This window comes from Cavia porcellus, unplaced genomic scaffold (genome assembly GCF_034190915.1).
Source record: "Cavia porcellus strain 051 isolate PalLab524CR breed Dunkin Hartley unplaced genomic scaffold, mCavPor4.1 scaffold_18, whole genome shotgun sequence".
NCBI lineage: Eukaryota > Metazoa > Chordata > Mammalia > Rodentia > Caviidae > Cavia > Cavia porcellus.
Genome location: NW_026947501.1, coordinates 50,254,445 through 50,277,545, shown reverse-complemented (window position 1 = coordinate 50,277,545; position 23,101 = coordinate 50,254,445). Strand labels below are relative to the sequence as shown.

Below are 23,101 nucleotides of genomic sequence, written 5' to 3'. Positions count from 1 at the left end.
TGTTCCTCTGCCTTTCTGGGCACCTGGGAGGTCAAGGCAAGAGGATGCTCTCAAGGGGTGCATGTGTGTCTGGGGGGCCACAGGCTCAACACAGTGTGGTGGTGAGAAGTGGGCACATGGATGGACCAAGTCCCCCAGAAGGAAGCGACCTACGGTAGGAGCATTTGCAGAGACCTGCAGGCCACAGGACACATACACAAAAGGGCTTGGGAAAGTTCCCTGGAGGACAAAGGGCAACCTCAGAGGGGATCTGAGGCCAGGCAGGGACTAGCAGGGAAACAGGTCACGGAAAAGGGAGGACAGAGCCCGTGGCTTACCTTACCGTAAAATGCAGAGCTCGGTGTGATGGCATACACCTGTAATCCCAGCCCTCAGGAGGCTGGGGCAGGAGGATTGCTTCGAGTTTGAGGCCATTGTGGGCTGCAAAGTGAGTTCAAGGACAGCAAGAACTACATAGTGAGACCTGGCTCAAAAATAAAACAAAACAAACAAACAGAAACAGCCCTCAGCCCTTCTCTCCCCAGCCTTCTCCTACCGCTGAAGACCCCGCCTGGTCCAGGTGTTTCTCAGTGGCTCCAGGGCAGGGCAGGACTAGCCGCGTGTGTCATGGATTAGAGGAGTCCAGGTCAGGTCTCTAGTTTTACACAGATTTTTTTATGCTTTCTGATTTTTATGTACATACATTCAGATGTGTGCATAAAACATGCGCAGTATTTAATTTAATGGCTAAGACAGAACAAGCAGGCAAATCATCACTATGATTAGAAAGCAGAAGCGAGCCAAGCTGGGCATGGCGGCACACATGTCTCACCCCAGCACTCTGGGGGGCGGAGGCAGGAGGGTGAGAGTTTGAGCCCAGTACCGGGGCAGCTTAGCAACTTAGTGGGACTCCCATCACAAAATTAAAAAGGATTAGGAGTGTTTCTCAGTATACAAAGGCCTTACATCAGTACATGGTGGGGGGAGGGCAGAGAAAAGGAAGATTAAAAAGAAAAATAAACAGGGCAGAGACCGTGGAGGTTCACCTCCACTTTTTCCCATTATCTTCTACCTCCATGCTCCTGCCACTGACAGGGGGATCTGTTTTCCTGATTTTTAAAATCGTCTGTCTTTGTCATTTTACCAACTTTAAGCTAATCACCAAGCTGTAATTTACGAGGGGTCTAAATATCCCTTATCCAAAGTGCTCTGAACCAGAAGTGTTTTAGATTTGGGATTCCTCAGCTACCAGGATGTTTGCCTACATTTGCATCATGAGCTACCTTGGGGGTGGCACCCATATCTCCACACAAAATGCGTTTATGTTTCCTAGACACCTTGCACACTCACAGCTTGCACACACACAGCCTGCACACGTACAGCCTGCACACGCACTCTGTATACTACCTTTAAGAATTTTGTGCATGTAGCAGCTTCCTGCTGTGGAATCTTCCCCTTGTAGCATTGAGCCCACCTCCAGAAGCTCTGGATGGTGGGTTTTTGCATTAGGGGTGCTTTGCCTAGCACCACAGAAGTCCTCTTCCATCGCGGAGATGCCCTTGGGACCGCTCCTATGCCCAGCCTGTTGATGAGATTCGCCCACCTCCCGACACCCCATGCCATGGTCCCAGTTCCCTCACAGTGCAGAGCTCTCCTGTGTTAGATTCCACCACAGGAGTGTGCTGCAGTCTCTGCCCCCAACCCAGGGGAAGTCTCGGGTCCCTGTCGTTCCCAATGGGCATCGCAAGCATTGCTTAGCAAACTGACTCTAGAGAACTGCTGGCCCCTCGGGAACCTTCCAGGACTGAGTGTCCACCCAGATACCCTGTTTTTGTGTGCCTCTGTGTGTGTGTGTGTGTGTGTGTGTGTGTGTGTGTGTGTGGGTGTGGTGTACTGAAAACAGAACCCAGGATCCTCTCACTGAGCTGCACCTCCAGCCCTTTTTTATTTTTTGTGTTGGGAGAGGGTGTCTCTAAATTGCTCAGGGTGAGCTCCAACGTACCATCCTCCTGCCTCAGCTTCCCAGACTGCTGGGATCGCAGGCACGCACTGTTGCACCTGGCCTTCCCTGGGCTTCTGTTACAGCCCCCTTCCCCTGCTGGTGCCCTTGACCTGGTGTTGCTGGTTGGCGGCTCCTGCTTGGGGAACCGAGGCTCCACATGGGGGAAATGTGGAGGGATGGTACGGAAGCAGGGCGGGCTGCCTAGGCCAACTGGGCAGAGGGCTGGCTCCTGCATACTGCAGCCTGGGACAGCTGAGGACCAAGCCTCCTCCTGAGCCTGGGACAGGTGAGCAAAGCTGCTGATACTGACACAGCTGCTGCAGGTGGCACCGCCCCACCCCATGCCCATAATTGCTGTTACTCAACAGAGCTCAGCTCATTCAAGGAACAGTTCAGCTGCAGATGTCAGTTATGCTCCGATCAGCACTAGGGTTTAAACTGCCAGTTTGTCACTGTATGTGGCAGTTTTCAGCACGAAGAAGTGGCAGAATAGTCAGACTGGAGCCAAGCATGGTTCTGGGCCCTGTGGATTAACTTACCTGCGCACAGCTGCCTTCCAGGGGCCACCAGGCCAAGGGGCCTCCAGCCTCGTTCCCTGCTGCCCCCCTTGGGGAAGCAGCCTCCACTGCAGCCTGCAAGAAAAGACCTTGGAGCGATTTAGTTATCAGCTAGTGTCTGAAATCTCTTTAAGAAGGAAGCCAACTGTCATCCTAGAACATTAGTCAACTGCTAAAAAAGCTAGAAGAAATGGGCTTAAAATCAAGGGCTCAAAAGGAAGGTGGAGAAGCAGGCTGAGCTGTGATGGGATCGCTAGAGTTGTCCATGGAGATAACTGCACACACCCCTCCCGGCTAAATCAGCCTGGGCCTCCTCCCTTCTCCTGCCCACCAGTCACTGTGGCCCATCCTCACCCCCAGAGATGCTGAGGCCAGGTGTCCAGGGCTTTGCTGGCTCTGTGCTACCCAAGCAGCGCCTGGCACTTCAGAGCCCTGCATGGTACTGGTTGGAGTGTGTGATGATGACTGCTTTGGACTCTGTTCTTGTCTCAGTCACTTTCTCGTCTCTGAGACCAAATACCTGACACCCACAACAAGAAGGAAGAAAGGTTTGTTTCAGTTCACAGTTTGTAGAGGTTCAGTGCATGCTTGGGTGGCTCCAAGGCAGGGTGGTATTGCAAGAGGCAGTGTCAGAAGAGAAGCTGCAGGTGTCCCAGTGGCAGGAAGCAGGGAAAGAAGGGAGCAGGGTGGGGGTACCCCCTTCCAGGCCACACCCCCGGTGACTGCCTCTTCCCAGCCAGACCCCATTTCCCAGCAGCAAACCAGCCGGAAATGCCCATAATGCAGTTGTCTCCCAAGAGCCCCCCTGGGGTGCCCAAGGTTTCAGGGAGATGTCTGGATAGAAGCTGGAACTGTGCTTACTCCGCCTGCTCCTGACTGTCTCGTTCTCCCTGTGGTCTCTAGCCTGGCTCCCCGGGCCTCTCATCAGACCTTTGTGGAATCACCCTAAAGCCCAGTGAAGCTGCTCCTCACTGTAACTGCCCTAAGTCAAAGAGCACACGGTCCCTGACACCCCGCCCAAGGCTCCTCCCTCTGGGAATCCGTCCTCAGGAGCCCCTCCCCACCCAGCAGACAACGCAGCCCCCTCCGCACCGCTGGGTGAGAGCCGTGCTTTGCTGGCCTTGCCTTTCTCAGCCAGTCACTGCCCTTGATGACCAAAGTCATCCTGAGGACATCAGGGACACTAGGTACTCGAGGCTCAGGAGTGAAGAGTCAGAGACACAAGTCAGCTCATTGGGGAACAAGAAAATGCCACTGCAGAGCCCGGCATAGTGGCACAGCCTGCAACCCCAGCAATCTGGGAGGCTGAGTCAGGAGGATTACAAGTTTGAGCTCAGCCGGGGCAAATTAGCAAACTAGCAAATTGGTCAGATTTAAGAACATAAAAAAGGGGGGGGGGCTGCGGATTTAGCTCAGCGGCATAAGTACCTGCCTTGCAAGCAGGCAGTCGTGAGTTCGATCCCCGGTACCGATAAAAAGGAAAAAGACAAAAAAAAAAAAAAAAATGGGCTGAGGATACAGCTCAGAATGAAGACCCTGGGCCACTTATCACTGGCGGAGCCGGTACCTGAACATCGCGTTGAGGTGATGGGGCTGCCCTCCGACTCTGAGGCTGCCGCTGTCCCGGCAGAGGGGCTGCTTTCGGGCTCAGCAGCCAGCTGCAGCTGTGACAGTGGAGGGGAGGGAGGAGGTGTGGGGGGCTGTGGTCCCCACAGGAGCAGAGCCATGGAAACAGACCAGGTGGAGAGGGGACAGGGTGGGAGAGAGGAGCCAAGGGTGCCCCCTGCGGGTATGGTGTGGATCGTAGCCAGTGGACTGATCACCATGCCACCGTTACAGATGGGGACCTGGGATACAGAGAGGGTATGCATGGGATCAGCAGTGACATAGGGGCCATGTGTGACTCAGAGTTGAACCCAAGCATCTGAGTGTATACGGGTGGTGTTTGAAGCTTGTGGGGGCATTTAAGTCTGCTGAAAGAAACTGAGGCAGGGAGCGACACGCCTGTCTCCCCTCTCCATAGTGAGTCCTCTCTGTCCTCTCTGGGATGGTAGCTGCCAGCCACACATGGCTACTCAGATTTCAGTGTAAATTAAATGAAAAGGAAACTTAAGTTCTTTGGCCTCAGGTAGCCAGAGGCCCCTGCCCAGCTCTGGTCAGAGCCCATCCCTCTCCTCTGGGGCAGCACTGTGTCCAGATTCTGTCTCATTTTCTTGGTTTACCTGTGTCCAGGCGTTGAGGGAAAAAGGGCAGCTGCACCCACTGGCCACCTTCAAGAAAGCAGTAGATGCCCAGTGCGGCCCTGAAGGTCGAGGAAGGGACTCTTGCATGCACTCGGATGAGCGCTTGGCAGCTCTGGGGGCTCAACCTCCACCCCCCCAGGGAATGCGGGGCTCCTGTAGCCAGCGGGGTCTCTGTTGTCCTGTGCCTGTCAGGCTCGGCCCTGAGTTCTTGGAAGCACTTGAGCAAGTACAGGAGACCCCCTCTGTCCCCCGGTTCCCCATCCAGAGACTCAACCAACCATAGACTAAAAATGTTTGGGAGGGGAAGCGTGTGTTTGCTGGATGGGTGTAAACCTGCTTCTTGTCATTATCCCCGAAGCAGTAGTGGGTGACAGCCACTGGCTGTGTCGAGGGTGAGACTCTGAAGCAGCCAAGAGGACCAGGCACAGCTATAAATCCTTGTATTTGTGTTTCTATTTTACTGACTTGTTTCAAGGTGCTGGGGAAGGGCCCGAGGGCCTCAGACATGTGACTCTGGCTCCAGTGCCCTGCCTCTGACCTTGGAAAACCTTGTAGATTCTGTTCAGGATTCAGATTCGGATCTCAGGCTTCCTGTTTCAGAAACGGTCCTGAGCTGCCCAGCACGTGCCGGTTTTACCCTCACTTCCATCAGTCCTTTCCGTGGGATGGGCACTTTCGCTCTTTCTTTTCATTTACAGTCGGACGTCATGGACCAGAATTTGTTGAATTTCCTCCCGGAACAGGAGCATTCTGAAGTTTATAAAATGCTCTCCTCTCCTATGCTTCTGAACGAGGCCCCCTCCCCGGAGTTCCTAAAATGTAAGCTGCACGTCGAGGGGTTTACCAGATCTAAACAGACAAGGGTTCTACTTCTGAAAGAAGCTAGGATGAATTAAGCAGGGAGGGCTAATTTTCCCCGTGACTCAGAACATTTCCAAGATCGTTCAGGCTGTATTTTAGGTTCAGAGCTAAAACGGGAGCTCAGAATACGTAAGGCATTCAGCTTTTATTTGGAAAATTTGAAAGTGTGGAGTTTAAGGATAATGACTTGTTTTGCATGTATGATGAGACTCTTTTTTTCCATTAAAGGCTTTTAGTGATAAACAGCCTGAGAATCAGTGAAAAATAAGTTAGCTATTTCCGGGAACCCTAAAATGCTACGTTTGTGTAACACCAAGTAGCTGACTGATGATTGAATAATTAGGCCAGGAACTCCAGTTCTGTCCTCCTGAGGCTGCCATCTGGTTATTTATGTTCCTCTTCAGTTTTACCGGTGCTTGAAGTCTTTATCCAAATATCTGGTGGCCTGCTGAGGAGGCAGCCTTCGTGTCAGTGAACCGTGTTGCTCAGTGAAGCAGGGAGTGTCGCAGGCAGAGCAAGGACGCTGGGCTGTTTTCAGGCCCCAATCTGTTTCCCATGAATAATTTGCCCTGTCGTATATCTGATTTGACTTCAGAGCAAAGTCAAAAGACTAAATTAAGGGAAGGGCTCTCTATGGGCAGCTTTATTTTAACATACCCTAGGAAACAGCCGGAACTAATCCCTGCCCACATCACCCACCACAGACATCTGTGAGCAAATCAAGCCTAATTGGGTGCAAGTATAGAACACAGAATGCATGAGCTATGGAAAAAATTTTTAAAATGCTGCTGCAAAGGTGAGAAGCCAAGGTCGGAAGTCAGCGGGTCCTGAGAGAAACCTGCAGGCCAGGCTGTACCCGGGCTGCCGGGGTGTGCAGGGGCGGGTTCAGTCTGCAGTCTGGGTAATGTTCCTCTCCCTTCTCTCCTCTTCTCCCCGTAACGGCCCAGCTGACAACGATTTAGAGTTTTATTGCCACCTTCTCAGAGGCAGCTTGAACCCAAAGGAATTTCCAACTTATGAATACATAAAATTTGTAGGAAATTTTCGCTCTTACAACAATGGTAAGTTTAATTGTCCTATAATTTCGATAGTGTCTTTTTTATCATGTGAAAGTGTATTTGAGGACCGGAGAATCACAGGGGAGGAGGATGGGTGGGGGAGGAGGGCGAATGTGCACGTATGATGTTTACATTTGGATTTTCCTGCTCCGAGACGTGTTTCTCGTGCTCCCCATGCACCCTCACTGGGGAGGAACACACTTCCACACCTGTCTCTGCTGGCATGTGCAGTCGCCCAAGCTGCATGGGACCCGTCTATTTCCAAGCTAATGAAAGAACCCTACTGTGAGAAACAGCTTACAGCTAATAAAAACAGGCCCAGCCACACACTACCAAAGAGGCCTTCACGGTGACATGGAAATCTATAACCTTGCTTCCTTTTGTGTTGTTTATTTGTCCATTGGTTTGTTTTCTTGAGACAGGATCTTGCTATGCAGTTCCAGCTGTCCTTGGACTCACTGTGGAGCCCAGGCTGGCCTCGAACTCATGGCAGTCCTCCTGCCTCAGCCTGCCCAGTGCTGGGATCACACACTGGCCTGTAACCTCACTTTTTACGTTTTTACGTTTCCCTTTCCAGTTTTGCTGTGAGCGCTGTAACTGAGCCGGTTTGTGGCCTTTCGGCCCTCATGCATGGTGCGGGGCTGCTTGCCAGGGGCCTGCGGGCTGGGTGGCTACAAGACCCCACAGGCACAGGCAGTGAAGTCTCCCACTCAGAATTATGCAGGTCACTAGTTACCCACACTCTGACTGCAGAAGCGTGAACTCGGAGCTAGGCTTCCAAGTCCCTGTGTACCATTCACACGTGCCAAAGGACACGCAGTGCTCATGCTAGGAATTCGGAAACCAGGCCACTTGCAGGCCAAGCACAGAAAGTCTGAATTTTGTTTGCTGCATTCATCAAAACAGCACAAAACAAATAGCTTTGACGGCAAAGATAGGCCAAAATAAAAGAAAGTGTTGACAGGGAACAGGCAGGGGAGAAAAGAGGGAGAAAGACAAATACCAAAGGGAAACAAAGACCGAAAGCTGAACTGCAGAAATGAAGGGGAGCTGGGCGTGTGCCTATCATCCCCAGTCTCAGGAGGCTGAAGTAGGAGGACTGCCGTGACTTCGGGGCCAGCCTGGGCTATATAGCACAATCCTGTCTCAAAAAAAAGCCAGAAACAAGAAAGGAAGGGAGGGAGCTGAGGGAGACAGAGGAGGTGAGACCAGCATTCACTGCTGCCGCTTCCTCTGCTCGTGTGCAGAGCTGCGCCCGTGCATCTGTTATCCCGGTCACTCAGCCCCACAGCCCAGGAGAATTCCCCAGCGCTGGCCTCAAAGTCCCAGTGCCGCCATGAAGCAGGACTTTCCCTCAACCTCAGACCGGCCTGGTGTCACTCTGTAAATGCACAGGCTTGGTTTAAAAAGTGTCCACTCCATGTTGAAAGGCACAGGCCCCCCAGAGTGACGCTCAGGCCAGGTGCTGGCCTTCTGCCTGAAGAGAGGTGCCCAGGCAGACAGGCCTCGCTAGGGCTCCAGAGGCCCAAGCACCAAGAGGGGTAGGAAGTCCACCTCCCAAAGAGGGCACCAAATCTGGGCAAAGCAAAACAATGGCCAGGCCATGTCCAGTCCCACTCACCCCAGAGGCCTGGCCCAATTTCAGAAGACAGATGCTTAATGGACCACACAAATAAGGGAAGGATGGCCCCTGGGATGCCCGCTTAGAGAGCCTGACCTAAGAGGTGCCTCATGGAAGACCCAACGCCAAGACACCCCCAGGCAGTGTGTGAACTTATGTTTCCACAGCCTACCTGTAGACGCTGCAGCAGCTTGCCAAAATTCAGACCCATAGGCCTTGATCTGAAGGTGCTAAGGCCCAGGCATCTGGGAGTCTGAATCAAAGTGTTGTGGATTATTATTTGCAGCAGCCATGAATGAGAAGCAACCCAAGAGTTCATCAGGGTTGAACAAATAAAGTGTGGTATGTCCTTACCATGAAATATTACTCAACATCAATAAGGAAAGTGATTCTAACAAGCACTCCAACATGGACATGCTTTGAAGAACCTTAGGCTCATTGACATGTGCCAGGTCTAGTTCTGCTTCAAGGAAGCAGTCATTAGAGTATGATCAAATTCACAGAGACAGATCTGGCCGGAGAGGGGGAAGTAGTTGTTCAAGGAGTCGACTTTCAGTTTTGCAAGATGAGTCCTGAAGGTGGCCAGTGGTGAGAGTTGCAGGAAAAGCTGAGTGTGAGGCACCACTGCCTCGGACCAGTAAAATGCAGGTGGAGGTTGGGGGCAGCTCGGTGGCACCACTCACGCCTAGCAGCCAGACCCTGGGCAAAGGTGGTGGGCATTATGGGATTCGTCTCCCAGCTGTCCCCATGACAACAACACGCAGCCATAATTCAAAGAATCATCATGATTGGCTGGTGGGCAGCAGGCACAGCCTATGTGAGTTTACGTTTTTGCAGCTCCACTGCAGACGCTACCAGGGAGTCCTCTGAAGCGCCGGTCCTGTGTCACATCCTCAAGGATGGAGAAGAAGCAGGCAGGAAGCAGGCGGGCTTCCTGTTTGGAATCCCTGGGGTGGGGTTGTATTTATTTATTACCTAGCAAGGCTTTCTTCTCACTTCCGGTTTGTTTGCTTGGAAAGATGTGTGGAAATTGTGTCTTTTAAAAGAAAAAACTGTTAACTGCTTAACACCCAATGTTAGAAGTTAGAAAATGGAAAGCTAAACATGTGGTATTGCAGAAACTAAAATGAGACGGCAGGTGTGGGCAGGAGCGCAGCTGTGGGCAGGGCCCTCGGACCCTGAAGCGGGGCACTCTCACCTGGCGGCGGGCAGCCTCGGGACAGACGTGCGGTCCAGTGTTCTGTCGCTAGGGAAAGTGGCCGTAGAAAAGCACTATCACTCTGCATCCTGAACACTGAGGTAAAGATACCAGAGGTCCTCGCTGTGAAGATGCGGTGAGCACTTACTCACTGGTTTGACCGTCTCACAGTGTGTGCAGGTGCAAGACCATTACATTGCCACCTTCTGATGTGTAACCCAGTGTGTGGGTGTGCACACGGTACTGGGGCTTGAACCCAGGGCCTTTGCCCCAAGCTCTGTCTCCAGCATTTTATGTAATTTTTTGAGACAGAGTGTCACTAAGTTGCCCAGGCTAGGCTCAGTCTTGAAATTCTCCTGCCTCAGCCTCGAGGAATGCTGGGATTATAAGCATGCACCACCACACCCGACTCACACAGTTTTAATCTGAGCAATTTTTATGTATCAGTTTCAAGAAATGCACAGACATAAGGCTGGGAAGAGAGGGCGTGAGACTGAGTCCTCGAGGTTTTGAATCAACAGAGATGTGTATCCCACCTGCTCCCCTGCTAGCCCAGGGAGCTTCAGGGATTTGCCAGTCTTGAAAACTGGTGCCAGGGGCAGAGCCAGTGGGCATTTGTGGGGAAAGGGAGGCAGGAGTACCCTGGCCCTTGCCAATGATGCTACCCTCTCGGATGGGAAGTTTTTAATAGGGTTTTTGAGTTTTTGGCGTGGCTAGAAAGATAGAAAAGATAAAGTAAGATAAAGATAGAAAATATAAAGTAAAAGTAGCTTTTATTTTAAGGATGTGGAGAGAAACTCCATCACCACCGGGCCTGGCTTTCTCTGCTGGACACGTGCTGTGGGGGGCATACATATAGCTTTGGTCTGGGGTGGTGCCCTTAGGGCATTACTGATGCACAAGTAGCCCATTGGAATTCATTTCAAGCCACAGATAATGCCTAGGGGTGGGATAGACGACCTCAAGGTAAAGCCCCTTGGTTCCACCTCCCACTGCTGTAGTATCCTATCTAGGGCAAAATCCTTTCAGTTTCTAGGTTCACCAGGACCATGCAACTGTTGTCCCAATAGGACCCCCTTCCCTTCAATAGGATACTGAGGCAACACTTAGGATTCATCACTTGCCCCCAGCAGTGAAGAGGACTTCAGTTGTTTTGCTTTAGTTTTTTGTTTTGTTTTGTTTTTGTTTTGTTTTGTTTTTTAGGCAGGGTCTCACTATGCAGTGCAGGCTGGCCTTGACCTCACTATGTAGCCCAGGCTGGCCTCTAACTCACAGTGATCCTCCTGCCTCAGCCTCGCAAGTGCTGGGATTACAAGCCTGGTTTAATTTCACTTTTTTAACCTAGATCTTTAACACGGGGAGCTTTGAGTGACCGGAAGTGGGATCAGAAGTGGTCTGTCTCTCTCACACTTCTGTGAGGACAGTTTGTGCGCCAGTTCAGGAAAGGTCCTGGCTGGGATTGGTGACTGTGCATCCATCCTCTCTGTGAGCAATCGACCCAGAGAACACAGTGGAAACAAAGAACTTTGTTCACGATAGGCTCATCCTGGGACTGATATCTTGGGGGGTAGTTGGGAGAGGAGGAAGGGAAGGCAGGAGGAGAGGAAAGGGGAGGAAAGGAGGGAGCCGGCACAGAGGTGCTCTTGGACAAATCCCCAGCCGTCTTTGTACTTTTCTAATGAGCCATGGAGTCGTGGAACCGCCCGAAACCCCAGCCAGACCTAAGAGTCGGGAGAGGCCTTGCTCTGCCGAGGAGACCTGGGCAGTTACCAGAGGCTGGAGGGGCAGCCTGTGCTTTGGGGGTCCACAGAATCCACGCCAGCCCGAGCAGAGCTGCACTTTTCACCTCGCTCCTCTGCTAGACGAGAATCTGAGCATGTGTCCTCTGGAGATCAGCGCGCAGCCCTGCAGAGGCGGCTGGGGTGGCTCCAAATAGGTCACCCTCAGCAAACACTCCGCCTGGCTTTCCAGAAACCGTGCGCCAGAGGAGCAGAGTCTCCTGCCCTCGTTTCCCTGCTGGCTTCAAACCGTGCAGCCGGATTTGCCAGCCTGGCAGAGTGGAGGCCTTTCCGCTTTTAGCACTCAGTTCCATGTGTCCCGGGGATTTCTGTAGCTCGCCTTACTTGATGGCTTTGAAGTTCTTGGGTAGTTTTTTTCTTGTCTTTCTTTTTTCCTGTTTTGTTTTTCCCCTGAGCCGAGTTAATTGCGATGTCTCAGTTAAGAGGTCCAGGAGCATGCACAGCACCCAGGGAAGAGACTGGAACTTGGACATCTGGATTAAGGAAAGTCCAGTGCATCCATCTCCAACAGTGTCCTGACGAAAAGGAAGCAGTGTCCCCTCCACACAGCATCCTCTCCACACAGTGTCCCCCCCACACAGTGTCCCCTCACACAGCATTCCCAACACAGAGCATTCCCCCCACACAATGTTCCCTCCACACCGCATACAGCAGCTCGACCTGCCTGATGGCAGTCACCACTGCTAGATGAGACTGCACATGCCTCAGACTTCTTTCCCAAGGGTCCCATCCCCTGTGCAGCTATCTAAGGTCTGTGTTAAAATGGAGCAGTGAGGACCAGTGAGCACATGTCAGCCGTGTCTTTCTACTGACTTCTGCCCCATAACTGCACGAAGAGCACACACAAGGTACTCATGGGGGCCGCCATGAGGGCTTCTAGGAAGTCAGCTTTGCTGGCATACAAATGATATGTCCCTGTCCACAATAGCCCTCTGGCAGGCACATGGGCAATGCCATTACAGTCCTCAGTGCCATTACACATTCTTGGCAAGTGGAGCCGGGGGACAGAGGTGCGTGCCACTAACCCACCCCTGCAAGTTCAGTGCAGCCTGGGCTACACAGTGAGTACAAAGCCAGCCCAAACTCCACAGCAAGACCCTGCCTCAAGAAACAACACACTCAGTGAATGCCAGGAGGAAGAAGAGTTGTAAGACATGTAGCTTCCCTTATGAGTAATTTGTTGTTCCATACAGCAAAGTGCAGCCTTCTGGGGTGGCTCTCACCCTTTCTGCCACATGGCTCCCCTCTGCTAAATAGAACTGGCAGGAAGCAACCAAGAGGGAAGCAAATGGCGGGGAGGAGGGCAGCGCCCAGGCCAGGAAGAAGGAGGCCGAAATAAGCACTTGATTAACACAGAACAACTCCGCAGAAATCCTTTTCCCTTCAAAGTGGCAGAACTCTAGCTTGGGTGTGTCCGATGCATGTGATAGCTGGGATTTAGGAGCTTCCATCTGCACTCATTATTCCAGCTTTTCCAGACACCTATCGTTTTCATGGCTCCCTTTTCCAGGGAAAGCGCCGAGAAAGCCCTCACTTTTACAGGTCACTCGTCTGCTTTTCCATAGCTGTTGGAATGTACTTGTCATCAGCAGGCTGTCTCCGATGAGCACATCTATTTGTCTGATGGCTGAGCCTGGAGCCTGTGGAACAGGGCCAGTCCCTCCATCTCACTGTCTGTGCTTTGCTGTTAGCTAACATTTGCAGTCGCCCTCTGTTTGTGCCTTCTTTCTGACCACTTCTGAAATAAGTTCTTTCACCATGGAGATCTCCCTGCCCCTGCAGTCATCTGGTGTCCCCACATCAGGACCAACTGAGGACTCGTCTTTGTCGAGGAACAGAATTGGAAGCTGGCCTCTCAGGTGCACCCCCATGAAGCAGGTTTTATTCATCCTGGGTCTCCAGAGAACCTGGGGATCCTGAGAACACTAGCCCAAAGCAAAACTCTTTCAGGGGATCTGAAAAGAGAGACTGTCACGAAAAGCTCAGGACTTGAAAATCTGTGGGACATTTTGATATGAAGACCCCATGCTGCTCATTATGGCTTGTATCCAGATATCCCCCAAAACCTCATGCTCTCAAAGGAGAGGCTTTGGGAACTGGCTGGACTAAACTGTGTGAGAACATGGGCTAAGGGTGTGATGCTGGGATTAAGGGTCCGGGTGTGGAAGCCCCACCTGGGAAGCCCCGTCCAGTCAGCAGGCCTGTAGCCTGATGGGTATAAAGGAAGAAGCCAGGCTGCTGACTCTGCTTCTGCCACCTTCTCCCTGCCCTGCCCGGACTGTTGCCCCTCTGCCTTGGAGCCAACTGACTATGGGCTCAGCTCTGCGACCTGAGCTGGAATAACCCTCTTGTCCTTTCACTTTGGGTGCTGGGCATTTGTCTCAGCCAGGAAAAAGGTAACTAAGACACTCTTGTCACCCACATGAGAGCCACCAAAGGCACCTGTACTGTTTCCATACGCATGTGGAGAATGCAGGGCACAGAGCCTGCAGCCGCCCTGCCCCGGCTGGCCTCCTCCTGACCAGGCTTTGGGCTTCTGGAGGGCAGGTGAGACAGAGGTGCCAGAAGCCCAGAACCATCCTCCACCATTGGACCACCTCACACCACACAAGACAACAGACTGTTTTGGGGTCCCAAGCACAAGGATCAGAAGTGTGTTTCTGAGCCGAGCCTCATGCTGTGGTTTGGATGTGAGGCAGAAGGTCCTCCTGTGCGAGATTCACCCAGTGGGCACATGCTGAACACCTGCTGTATGCAGACCAACCGCTCAGAGATGGGAACAGAGAGCCTCCCGTGATCCCACCTGACACAGGGAAAGGCGACCGACTTAGCTTTTAGCTTTGAGTGAGGAGAGTCTGTGGGGGAGCTGTGGCCAGCAAGCATCCCTTCCCTGTGTGTCAGGGGTCGGAGTTAGCATCTGCTCCGGGTTTAGTGGTGAATCCTTCCGAGAGGCCAAGGGCGCCAGGAGCAATAAATACACATTTTTCTGTTACTTATGCTGCAACTTCTAATTGAATCCTTAATTAATGGCTTTAAACTACCTTGGGATGCAAAGTGCCAGAGAGTCATTTCAAGTGCTAAATAGAACGATGGAGTCTTGGGGCACAGTCTGCTCCCGGCCTGTGACTCTGGAACCCTAACCAATGCACGAGCCATGGATAAAGTCCTTTCAGAGGCAGCTGGCCAGGTGTTTGGCACAGCTCCCTCCCCTCGGTTCACACAGGGTTTTCCCCTTGGCCTTGGTTGAAACATTCACACTCGATTTACTGTCTGGTGGCCGGAGTCAGGCCCTGAGACTCGAAAGGCCCTTCCCTTGTTAGAGAAGCAGCCGGCCGGGTGTGGACCCATCTGTGAAGCATCTAGCTGATCAGAGCAGGCTTCGAGCAATAAGGAAACTTCCCTTCCCTTCTGCGGGTGTGTTTTCATCTTTGAAGCATTTGAAGTTACAAAACAACAGATAAATGACCCCAGCAGGAGGCCAGGCTGAGCATAAGCAGTGACCACAGTGCAGTCCTGTCTCTGCGCCTCTAGAGTAGAAGAGAGAGGCAGCTGGAGCTCCCATGTCATCACCCTTCTCCTGTGCTACAAATCAGCAGGAAGCCCCGGTCATGGAGCCCCTGAAGTGGTGGGCGAAGGGTCGATCACCCCACACAGTGCAGAGACAGTTCGGGGCTTTCTCTTAAATTCCCACAGTCTTCAGAGGTTTGCTTGGAAGGTCTGGGTATTCCAGGATTGTCAGGAGACTTCATCATTATCTGGCCGGGTAATGTCTCTGAGATTCGAGCAGAGGGTATTTCACATCTGGGAAACTTTAAAAATGGCTTTTGGTAATGACACAGATGTTCACATCTGCAGGCCCTTCCCTTATGTGGAATTGTTTTCCTTTCCCTTGATAAATGTCTTGGCTCGCCCTACAAATTAATCTTCAGCAGTCCAAGTCAACAATGACAGATGTAAACTCTCTAGAGGCCACTATTTTTTTTTTGATTTTACCCACTTTATATTTATTGGTATTTGCGTGAATGAATTCAGGGAATATGTGTGGTCTGATGAATTTAGCAGAGAGATGATCACATTATGGAATCATTTTGGGACCTGTAAACATAAAATAAAGAAGATCAGAGAGCTAAAATATAAAGACAGTCTTGCATCTAATGTGTTTAGTTTTCTGACACTCGAGATTAAAAAATGAAACTGCATTTAAATCTGTGAGTTGAGTGTGTACAGGCCTCCCAGTTCACGGGAGAGGGGTTCTCGGCCCCCAGGGTACCAAAGCACCAGTGCCATCAGATCCCTTCCACAAATGATGTGATATCTCTTAGGCACTTCCATATATGTTAAACCACCTCTGGATGACTTATCACACAGTGCAGGTGCTATGTAAAAAGGCACTGTACTGCATTGTTTAGGGAATAATGAGGAGGAAAAAAGCCCTACAGTTTCTTTTTTTTTTTTTTTTTTTGTCTTTTTCCTTTTTTATTGGTACTGGGGATTGAACTCACGACTGCCTGCTTGCAAGGCAGGCGCTTATGCCGCTGAGCTAAATCCCCAGCCCCCGCAGTTTCTCTTTTTCAAATATGTCCCATCTGCAGTTGCCAGCGTCTGCAGACGCAGAACTCTTGGAAATGAAAGGCCAACTGTAATCAACCACATTTCAAAAAAGAAGGTAGCATGGATTCCTGGTGGCCTGCAGAGGATTAGACAGTGCCTTGCTTGGCCTAGCCCCTGTGCTTTCCAAGTGACCCGGTCGGTGGGCACAGGCAGCCAGGGCAGAGGTCCCATGAGCATGGGTCGCATGAGCCCAAGGTTCCATACATGTGGAGGCCACAGGCTCTTTTCCTCACCCACTAAGCTCCACCCAAAGACAGCAGAATTTCCTGACCCCCAGCCAATCCGTTCTACTCACTGTGTCCCCTGCCACGTTATTTCCACTCCGAGTGACCTTAGTTCACTGCCAGGCCCTCTCTATGTCTCTGTTTCCTCATGTCTAATGGGTAGGCCATCAAGCCTTCCCAGACTGTGAGGAAGGACAGGAGGTCACCCGGGAACAGCCTTGGTCTCTTGTATGATGTGTGGACACCATGTACCTCTAGGGATGCCTATACAAAATACCTGTGACAGCCGACTTGAAAGGTTTATTTTGGCGCACAGTGGCTTCCATCTGTGGTCCACTGCCCTGGGTTCTTTAAGTCCATGCGCTGTGGCAGAGGGTGCATGGCATTGCACAGTTGTTCCCTGCACAGCAGGGCATGAAAGAGAGCGCAGGAGAGATGAGGGCTGCAGCCAGGCAAGGGCCCAAGGGCCTCACACCACCCCTCTGGCTCAGCGCTTCACAATTCCCTACCTCCCTGGAGGGCCAAGCCTGAAACTGGGTCTTCATCACACAAGCCTTGGGGACATTTTATGTCCAAGTTATAGCACCCTGAATCCTAAGGCCACCTTCTCAGAGGCTGAGCCCTGCCCACATCAGTCTGGGCTCCTGAGGCCAAGTTCCAAGGCGGAAGCCCAGGAGCCCCACCTACCTCATCCAGTGATTGTAAGAGTAAAATGGGTTCATAGACAAAATATTTTTTTTAAATGCAATAAATGTTTACAGTTTAAAATTTTTTTCCGTTACCACTAACCTCCCAGAATCGTCCCCCTGGCTTCACACACACTTGTTCCCACGCCCCTGCCACATTCTGCAGCAGCTCTGGACGTCCTCCATAGTGAGCTCCTTTAGCCACGTCCTCGAGGCTGCCTTGAAGTCCTGAATCGGTGCACAGCACTGACCTCTCCCGCTCATTCTGAGACTGGGGATGCGGAGGCCGCCCAGCGCCCAGGGACCTGAGTGAGGTGAACGAGGACACAGCACCGTGCTGTCTCGAGCTGTCTTTCCTGTGGGCAACAGGCGACCATAGTGCTCACTGCACTTCCGGTGCCATCTCGTAGTGACACACAGGAAAGAGGACTCCGGAGCTGCTGCAGAAAGTGGCAAGGCTGGGGCGTCAGTGGAGTCACAGTGAGGCATTCACAGCAACGCACCTCTTACCCTAAGAAGTCTTGGTAGAAAGCTAAATCTGATCACCCAGCGTCCCTGTAGCCCCGGGAGCAGGGTCTGGCTTGTCCCCATACCGGGAGGAGTTGACGGCTGCAGTACCCAGCAGGTCTAACCTATGTGTCCCCACCCCCAGTGCCTAGCCCCTCTTGTAACGGCTTTGACAACACCCTGTCCAGACCCTGCCGGCTGCCACTGGGAGAGGAGGTCTGCTTCATCGCCACCGTCCGGCTGGCAACGCCGCAGTTCTTAAAGGTGAGTCTGCTGCAGGGCCACATCTGATTCTGGCATTCATTTTCTGTCATGGGAGAGAAGTACCCTGTTGTGATCGTTTCTGTGCCAGCCACACCTGCCCTGTCCCCTGCCTGGGTTTCCTGCTCTTTTATTTGAAGGCAGCTCAGCCTGCAGAGGTGCTGGGTGCCCGGAGCTCTCCATGCTCCAAGCCCTGACGCTCGAAGCCTGGGTGAACTCTGAGTGTCCAGAAACAGAGCATTCCTCGTCCTCCTCTTAGGCCACTGCTTCACTCTCTGGCATGAGTGTGGAGAGTTAACCGAGTGACTCATTCAGATGAAAAGCTGTTTCCTGTGTGTGCCACACTTCCAGAAAATGGGAAGGGAGTGGTGTGACATGCTGGCTCCTAGGTATCTTCCCCCAGCCTAGGAAGTAAATTTAGTACTAGCTAATACCGAAATTAGCTATGGATGACGTTTCAGCAAGGAGGCCGGCGGGGAGCAGTTCCAGCTTCTGTTCCCCACCTGTACCCTGACTGGGGCGAGCGTCTGGTGCTCCAAAGCGACCTTCTGTTTTCCCTTCCCATACAGGAAATGTGCATCATCGATGAACCTTTAGAGGAATTCACTTCAAGGCATAGCTTGGAATGGAAATTTTTATTTCTGGATCACAGGTTCGTGAAAAGAAAAACATGTCTGGGTTGGGTCCTTTTCAAGTGCTGGTTTGTATGAGCCAGGCTTCCCCGGGAGGAGAGTCCAGCCTGGCCTGGGGACACATAAGGATGTCCTCGTCCTGGGGGGCAGTGGTCCCCAGCCTAGGGGACACGGGCTCTCTCCCACGCACCTCCTTATCCTGTGCAGGTTGTATGTTCAGGTCAGGGCCCCGGCCTGAGGCACCTCTGAGATGATCCCCACTTGGGCTCCCCCCAATCCCCAGAGAGGCAGAAGCAGAGGGGAAAAGAAATCTTTCCTCTGATTTCTCCTGACCCCGTTAGTCCTTCAGCCCCGTCTCTCTTCTTTCCTTTACAACATTATTCATAGCCGAAGAGCTGAAAATCTCCCCTCCGGCCCCTCACTGCTCTCGGCCATGGACTGGCCCAGTTGGTCCATAGCAGCTTTTAATTACTCAGTAGAAATGAGTTTGATCTTACTCCAACCCAGGGATCGGAGTGCTAAGTGGCCCATTCAGTGAAGCCCTTTGGAAAACACGGCATCTTGGGGTCTGATCACTGAGATGCATTTTCCTCCCCTGCTTTCTGGGAGATGAGCCCCTTCCCTCCATGTGGGTCACAAACCATGCCACCAACCCCATGTGTGGACATCGCGCCAGCCTAGTGACTTCTCGGATGACTGACACCTTCATCCTACAGAGCCCCTCCGATCATAGGATACCTGCCCTTTGAAGTGCTCGGCACCTCGGGCTATGACTACTACCACATCGACGACCTGGAGCTCCTGGCCAAGTGCCACCAGCACTGTGAGTACCGCTCGCCCAGCTCGGGCATTGCACTGCCTGTGTGCTCCCTGGGGCTGTGTGGCCTGCAGTCTGCTCTCTGCCTGCCTCCTCTTGAGCTGAGACTCAGTTTCCCATGCAGCGCAGTGTGCCAGGCACGGGGCAGAGGTTGAGGCCTCATGACTGTCCGATTTTAACCTGGAACTGACTTCTAAGTGTCATCCGTGTGGACATTCTCTAACTCTTGTGAGAAACCATGAGGACGCTGGGAATCGTTTTTGAGGCCGCGTGAAACATTTTAAATGACAAAATGCCCATTCCTTAGCGGGCGGACAGGTAGCGGTCACCACGCACCAGCCAGGTGCTGGGCTTCCTTCTCTGTGGATCCCACGCACCCCTCACCAGTGGCCTCCACAGCTTGAGTTTCCAAGCTCAGGGTTCTCAGTGGCATGAGGTGACGAGGATTGGCACCAGCCATGTCTTGTTGTGCTTTGCTGCAGCCACCTCTGCTGGGAAATCCAGAACCAGGTGGCCATGCAGGTGCACAGGATGTTGTGGGCACAGGGGAACAGCTCGTGCCAACGCCTGGGTCACAGGAGAGAGGACACACTGCCAAACGTGGGAGTCATAGGGCTCATGATATGGGGGAGTAAGAATGACACATTTCTCCAGTTCTTATCTAAAGAAGTGTCAAGAATTAACCACTCAGAGCTGTATTTCCAGCCAGGCAGGGGCTACACCCTGATAATCCCAGTACTCAGGAGGCTGAGGCAGAGTCCCTGTAAGTTTAAGGTCAGCCTGGGCTACATAGTCAGACCTTGTCTCAAAAACAAAAAACAAAAAAATCAGGCAAAAAGCTGCATTTTCAGTGCCAGCTCTTAGCTCTGAACCGGAACACATGTGGACTCACTGGGCTTCATGAATGAATGGACCTTGAACCCTGGACCCTGGTAGATGCCTTGTTCAGGGACTATTAGGACTTTCCAGTCCACTGTCCTTGTTAATGGAAGAAGGGGCCGGAGATCTGGCTGGTTCAGCTGTCAGAATTTAAGGCTCATCTTTGAACCTTTAACGCCTTGTCCCTCCAAGTATGGTCTGAAGGCTAGCTGCATGAACACCAGGGCTCTGCTAGACCTGTAGGTCAGCCCCCTGCACCAGGCCTAGAGTCAGGATATCTGCTTCCATGAGAATCCTGAGTGATTCATGAGGATTCGCAATTGCAAAGTGTAACTGCTTTATGGCTGGGCAGGGTAGCACACACCTGTCATGCCAGCACTCGGGAGGCTGAGGCAGGAGGACAGCTAGCTGAGTTCGAGGTTAGTCTGGCCTACACAGTGAGTTTAAGCTAATCCAAACTACACAACAAAACCCTGTCTTAAAAAACAAAAACAAAAAAGCATAACTGCTTTAAATTCATGGCTGCATCTGACTCTTTTAGCAGAGCAAAACTGTTCAGGCCAAGAGATTATGCTCAGGGTGTAAAGAATCAGGGCACCCCAGAGAATCCACCTGTTTTAGTTACTTTTGTCTAATTGCTGGGACAAAATAGCCGACACCCAAAGATAAAAGGAGAAAATGTTTATTTAGCTCACAGTTTGTGGAAGTTCCAGTCAGTAATCAGCTGGCTCCAAAGCAGGGTGGCATAGATAAGGGGCAACACTTCAAGGCGGCAAAAGACTGCAAAAGTAACAAGAGCCAAAGGAGAAGTGCAACCCTCTTCTCCCTTATGCTGTACACAGGCCACCCCTCCCCCAGGACAGGTGCCCCACTCATACCACCTCTGTGCCTCCTCTTCACAGGATGAGGATGTTTACAAAGTGGGCCCTGGCCCCTGGTGAGTAGCTCATTAAACTTCTAAACTTCTCAAGTTGACACAATTTATCAACCATTGCAATCACACAACCCAGGGGCCTGTAGGCCAGGGGCCAGAGGTCTGAACCAGACTATTGTACAGCCCTGTAACAGAGTCATAGACTGCTGGCTCTCCGGCCTCCTCCTGCAGCCGCACTCCTGCAGCCTGAGGACAGACAAGCCCTAAGAAAACCGGGGCCTCTGTAATTAAGGAAACCCGCAGCTCTAACCTCTGTCCACATCCTCCCTTGTGGAAAGATCTCTTTCGATTCTGAGCATTTGGAAAAGGACATGGATTATGCTTCTGTCTTATAAGTGTTTGGCTGGGGTGCTGCTTAGGCCTAGTGTGCTGGCCCGGCCCAGTGCCACAAATACAGAAGCACTGGCATTCACCATGGCTCTGCCAATCACCTGACAGCTCACGACCGGGAAATAAGCCGCTCAGGGCCTGCGGTTTTCAGCATGGCTTTCGGCCGTAACCAGAGAGGGAGAGCTTGGCTTTGCAGCAGCCCAGGTCACACGCAGTCTGTTGTCCACCCACAGTGATGCAGTTCGGCAAAGGAAAGTCGTGTTGCTACCGGTTCCTGACCAAAGGGCAGCAGTGGATCTGGCTGCAGACCCACTACTACATCACCTACCACCAGTGGAACTCCAAGCCCGAGTTCATCGTGTGCACGCACTCGGTGGTCAGGTACCGCGCTGGGCGGGCCCTGGCTGGGGGCAGCAGCCGGCCTGGAGCCCTGGCCCGGGTCCACGCGCAGCCCCGTTTAACCAGGACGTGGGTTTCCTTGGGGTTCTTGGTCCAGCCCTTCTGCGGGCCTCGGGAGCTCTGTTAAACAGCCAGGACATCACTTAGGAAGTTCTTGTTCCCTGACCTTCATACGTGTTTTCCCTTTTCTCCCTGACCTTCCCCCGGCCTTCCCTGAACTGTTTTGAGAAGAAAACTGAAACACTGCCTCTGAATAACTCAAACATGTCCTCTGTACACTGTAATCCCAGCACCTCGGAGCCTCTCCCACGGCTGGCAGGCCAAGGCCACCTGTCCCTGACCGGCTCCCGGGTCTGGTGTGTTCTAGGTGTGTCTGAGAGAAGCTTTTTGAGCAGTGTGACATGGTACTGCTCGAGGAACTTGGCATCTAGGACAGCATCTGCTGATGCCGAGGCAGAGCCTGTGCCACTGAGGAAACTGCTCCTAGAGACAACTGTGCTTGAAGATTTTGGGGGGCGGATAGAACAGTAGAGAGAGGGGACTGAGAACACCCTGGAAACAGGGGTGTCCTGGGGTCACGAGAGAATCAACAGGAGGGAAACCCCCATCAGGCTGGGCAGCTGGCGATCGGGGTGCTGTTCTGGGTGGGGGAGCAGGGGAGCGCTCCACCGTGCCCCAGGCCCTTCAGTGTATTCTCCGCTGTCTCAAGCAGTTACGCCGATGTCCTCCTGGAAAGGAGACAGGACCTGGCCCTGGAAGACCCGCCGCCGCCGCCACCACCGCCGCCGCCAGAGGCCCTGCACCCCTCTGTGCTGAAGGTTAGTGCTCCCGACTCAGTGGGTGCGGGCAGAGGCCAGCTGGGCGGAGCCTGGCATGAGTTCTAGTAAAACACTCCTGTCTTCCCAGGAGCCCGGGAGGCTGAGGCAGGAGGATTGTGAGGTGGAGTCCAGCCAGGGTAGCTTAGTCTCAAATTTTAAAAAATGTTTTTAAAAACTGGAAATGGGGCTGGGATGTAGCTCAGTGGCATAGCATAGCACCTGCCTGGCAAGCACAAGGTCAGGAGTTCTACCCCAGGCACCAAAGAAAGAAACAAACAAAGACAGACAGGGAATGTAGGTCACTGTAAAGGTCCTGAGTTCAGTCCCCAATGTCACACATACACCAGAAGGAAGGAAGGAAGGAAGGAAGGAAGGAAGGAAGGAAGGAAGGAAGGAAGGAAGAAAGAAACAAAGAAACAAAGAAAGAATGACTGCAAGCCGGCTGTGATGCACATAGGAGACTGAGACAGGAAGATCTTTGTGAGTCTGAGACCAGCCTGGGCTACAAAGTGAGCTCAAGCACACTAGGAGGCTGAGGCAGGAGAATCACAAGTTCCAGCCCAGCCTGAGCAACTTAGCAACTTAGCCCTGACCCTCGGTCAGGTTATCAGGTACACGCTCTTCCTCCAGCTGTCTAGAACTGTCCCCAGAGAGCCAGGGGTCTGTCCCAACAGCGCCCACATTG

At 52.4% G+C, this 23,101-nt stretch overlaps 1 protein-coding gene across 4 annotated transcripts in view; it reads left to right on the top strand.

Moving 5' to 3' along the window:
• Npas2 (neuronal PAS domain protein 2) overlaps positions 1-23,101 on the top strand; it is a 134,462-nt gene that overhangs the window by 94,992 nt on the left and 16,369 nt on the right. For 3 of the 4 annotated variants that reach the window (XM_063229832.1, XM_063229833.1, XM_063229830.1), the window contains 7 exons: positions 5,480-5,600; positions 6,590-6,703; positions 17,492-17,610; positions 18,177-18,259; positions 18,956-19,062; positions 21,433-21,580; positions 22,308-22,416. In XM_063229832.1, the coding sequence (XP_063085902.1) occupies positions 5,480-5,600; positions 6,590-6,703; positions 17,492-17,610; positions 18,177-18,259; positions 18,956-19,062; positions 21,433-21,580; positions 22,308-22,416 (801 nt within the window). The remainder of the gene's footprint in view (positions 1-5,479; positions 5,601-6,589; positions 6,704-17,491; positions 17,611-18,176; positions 18,260-18,955; positions 19,063-21,432; positions 21,581-22,307; positions 22,417-23,101) is intronic. The other variant, XM_013154341.2, reaches the window with a different exon arrangement.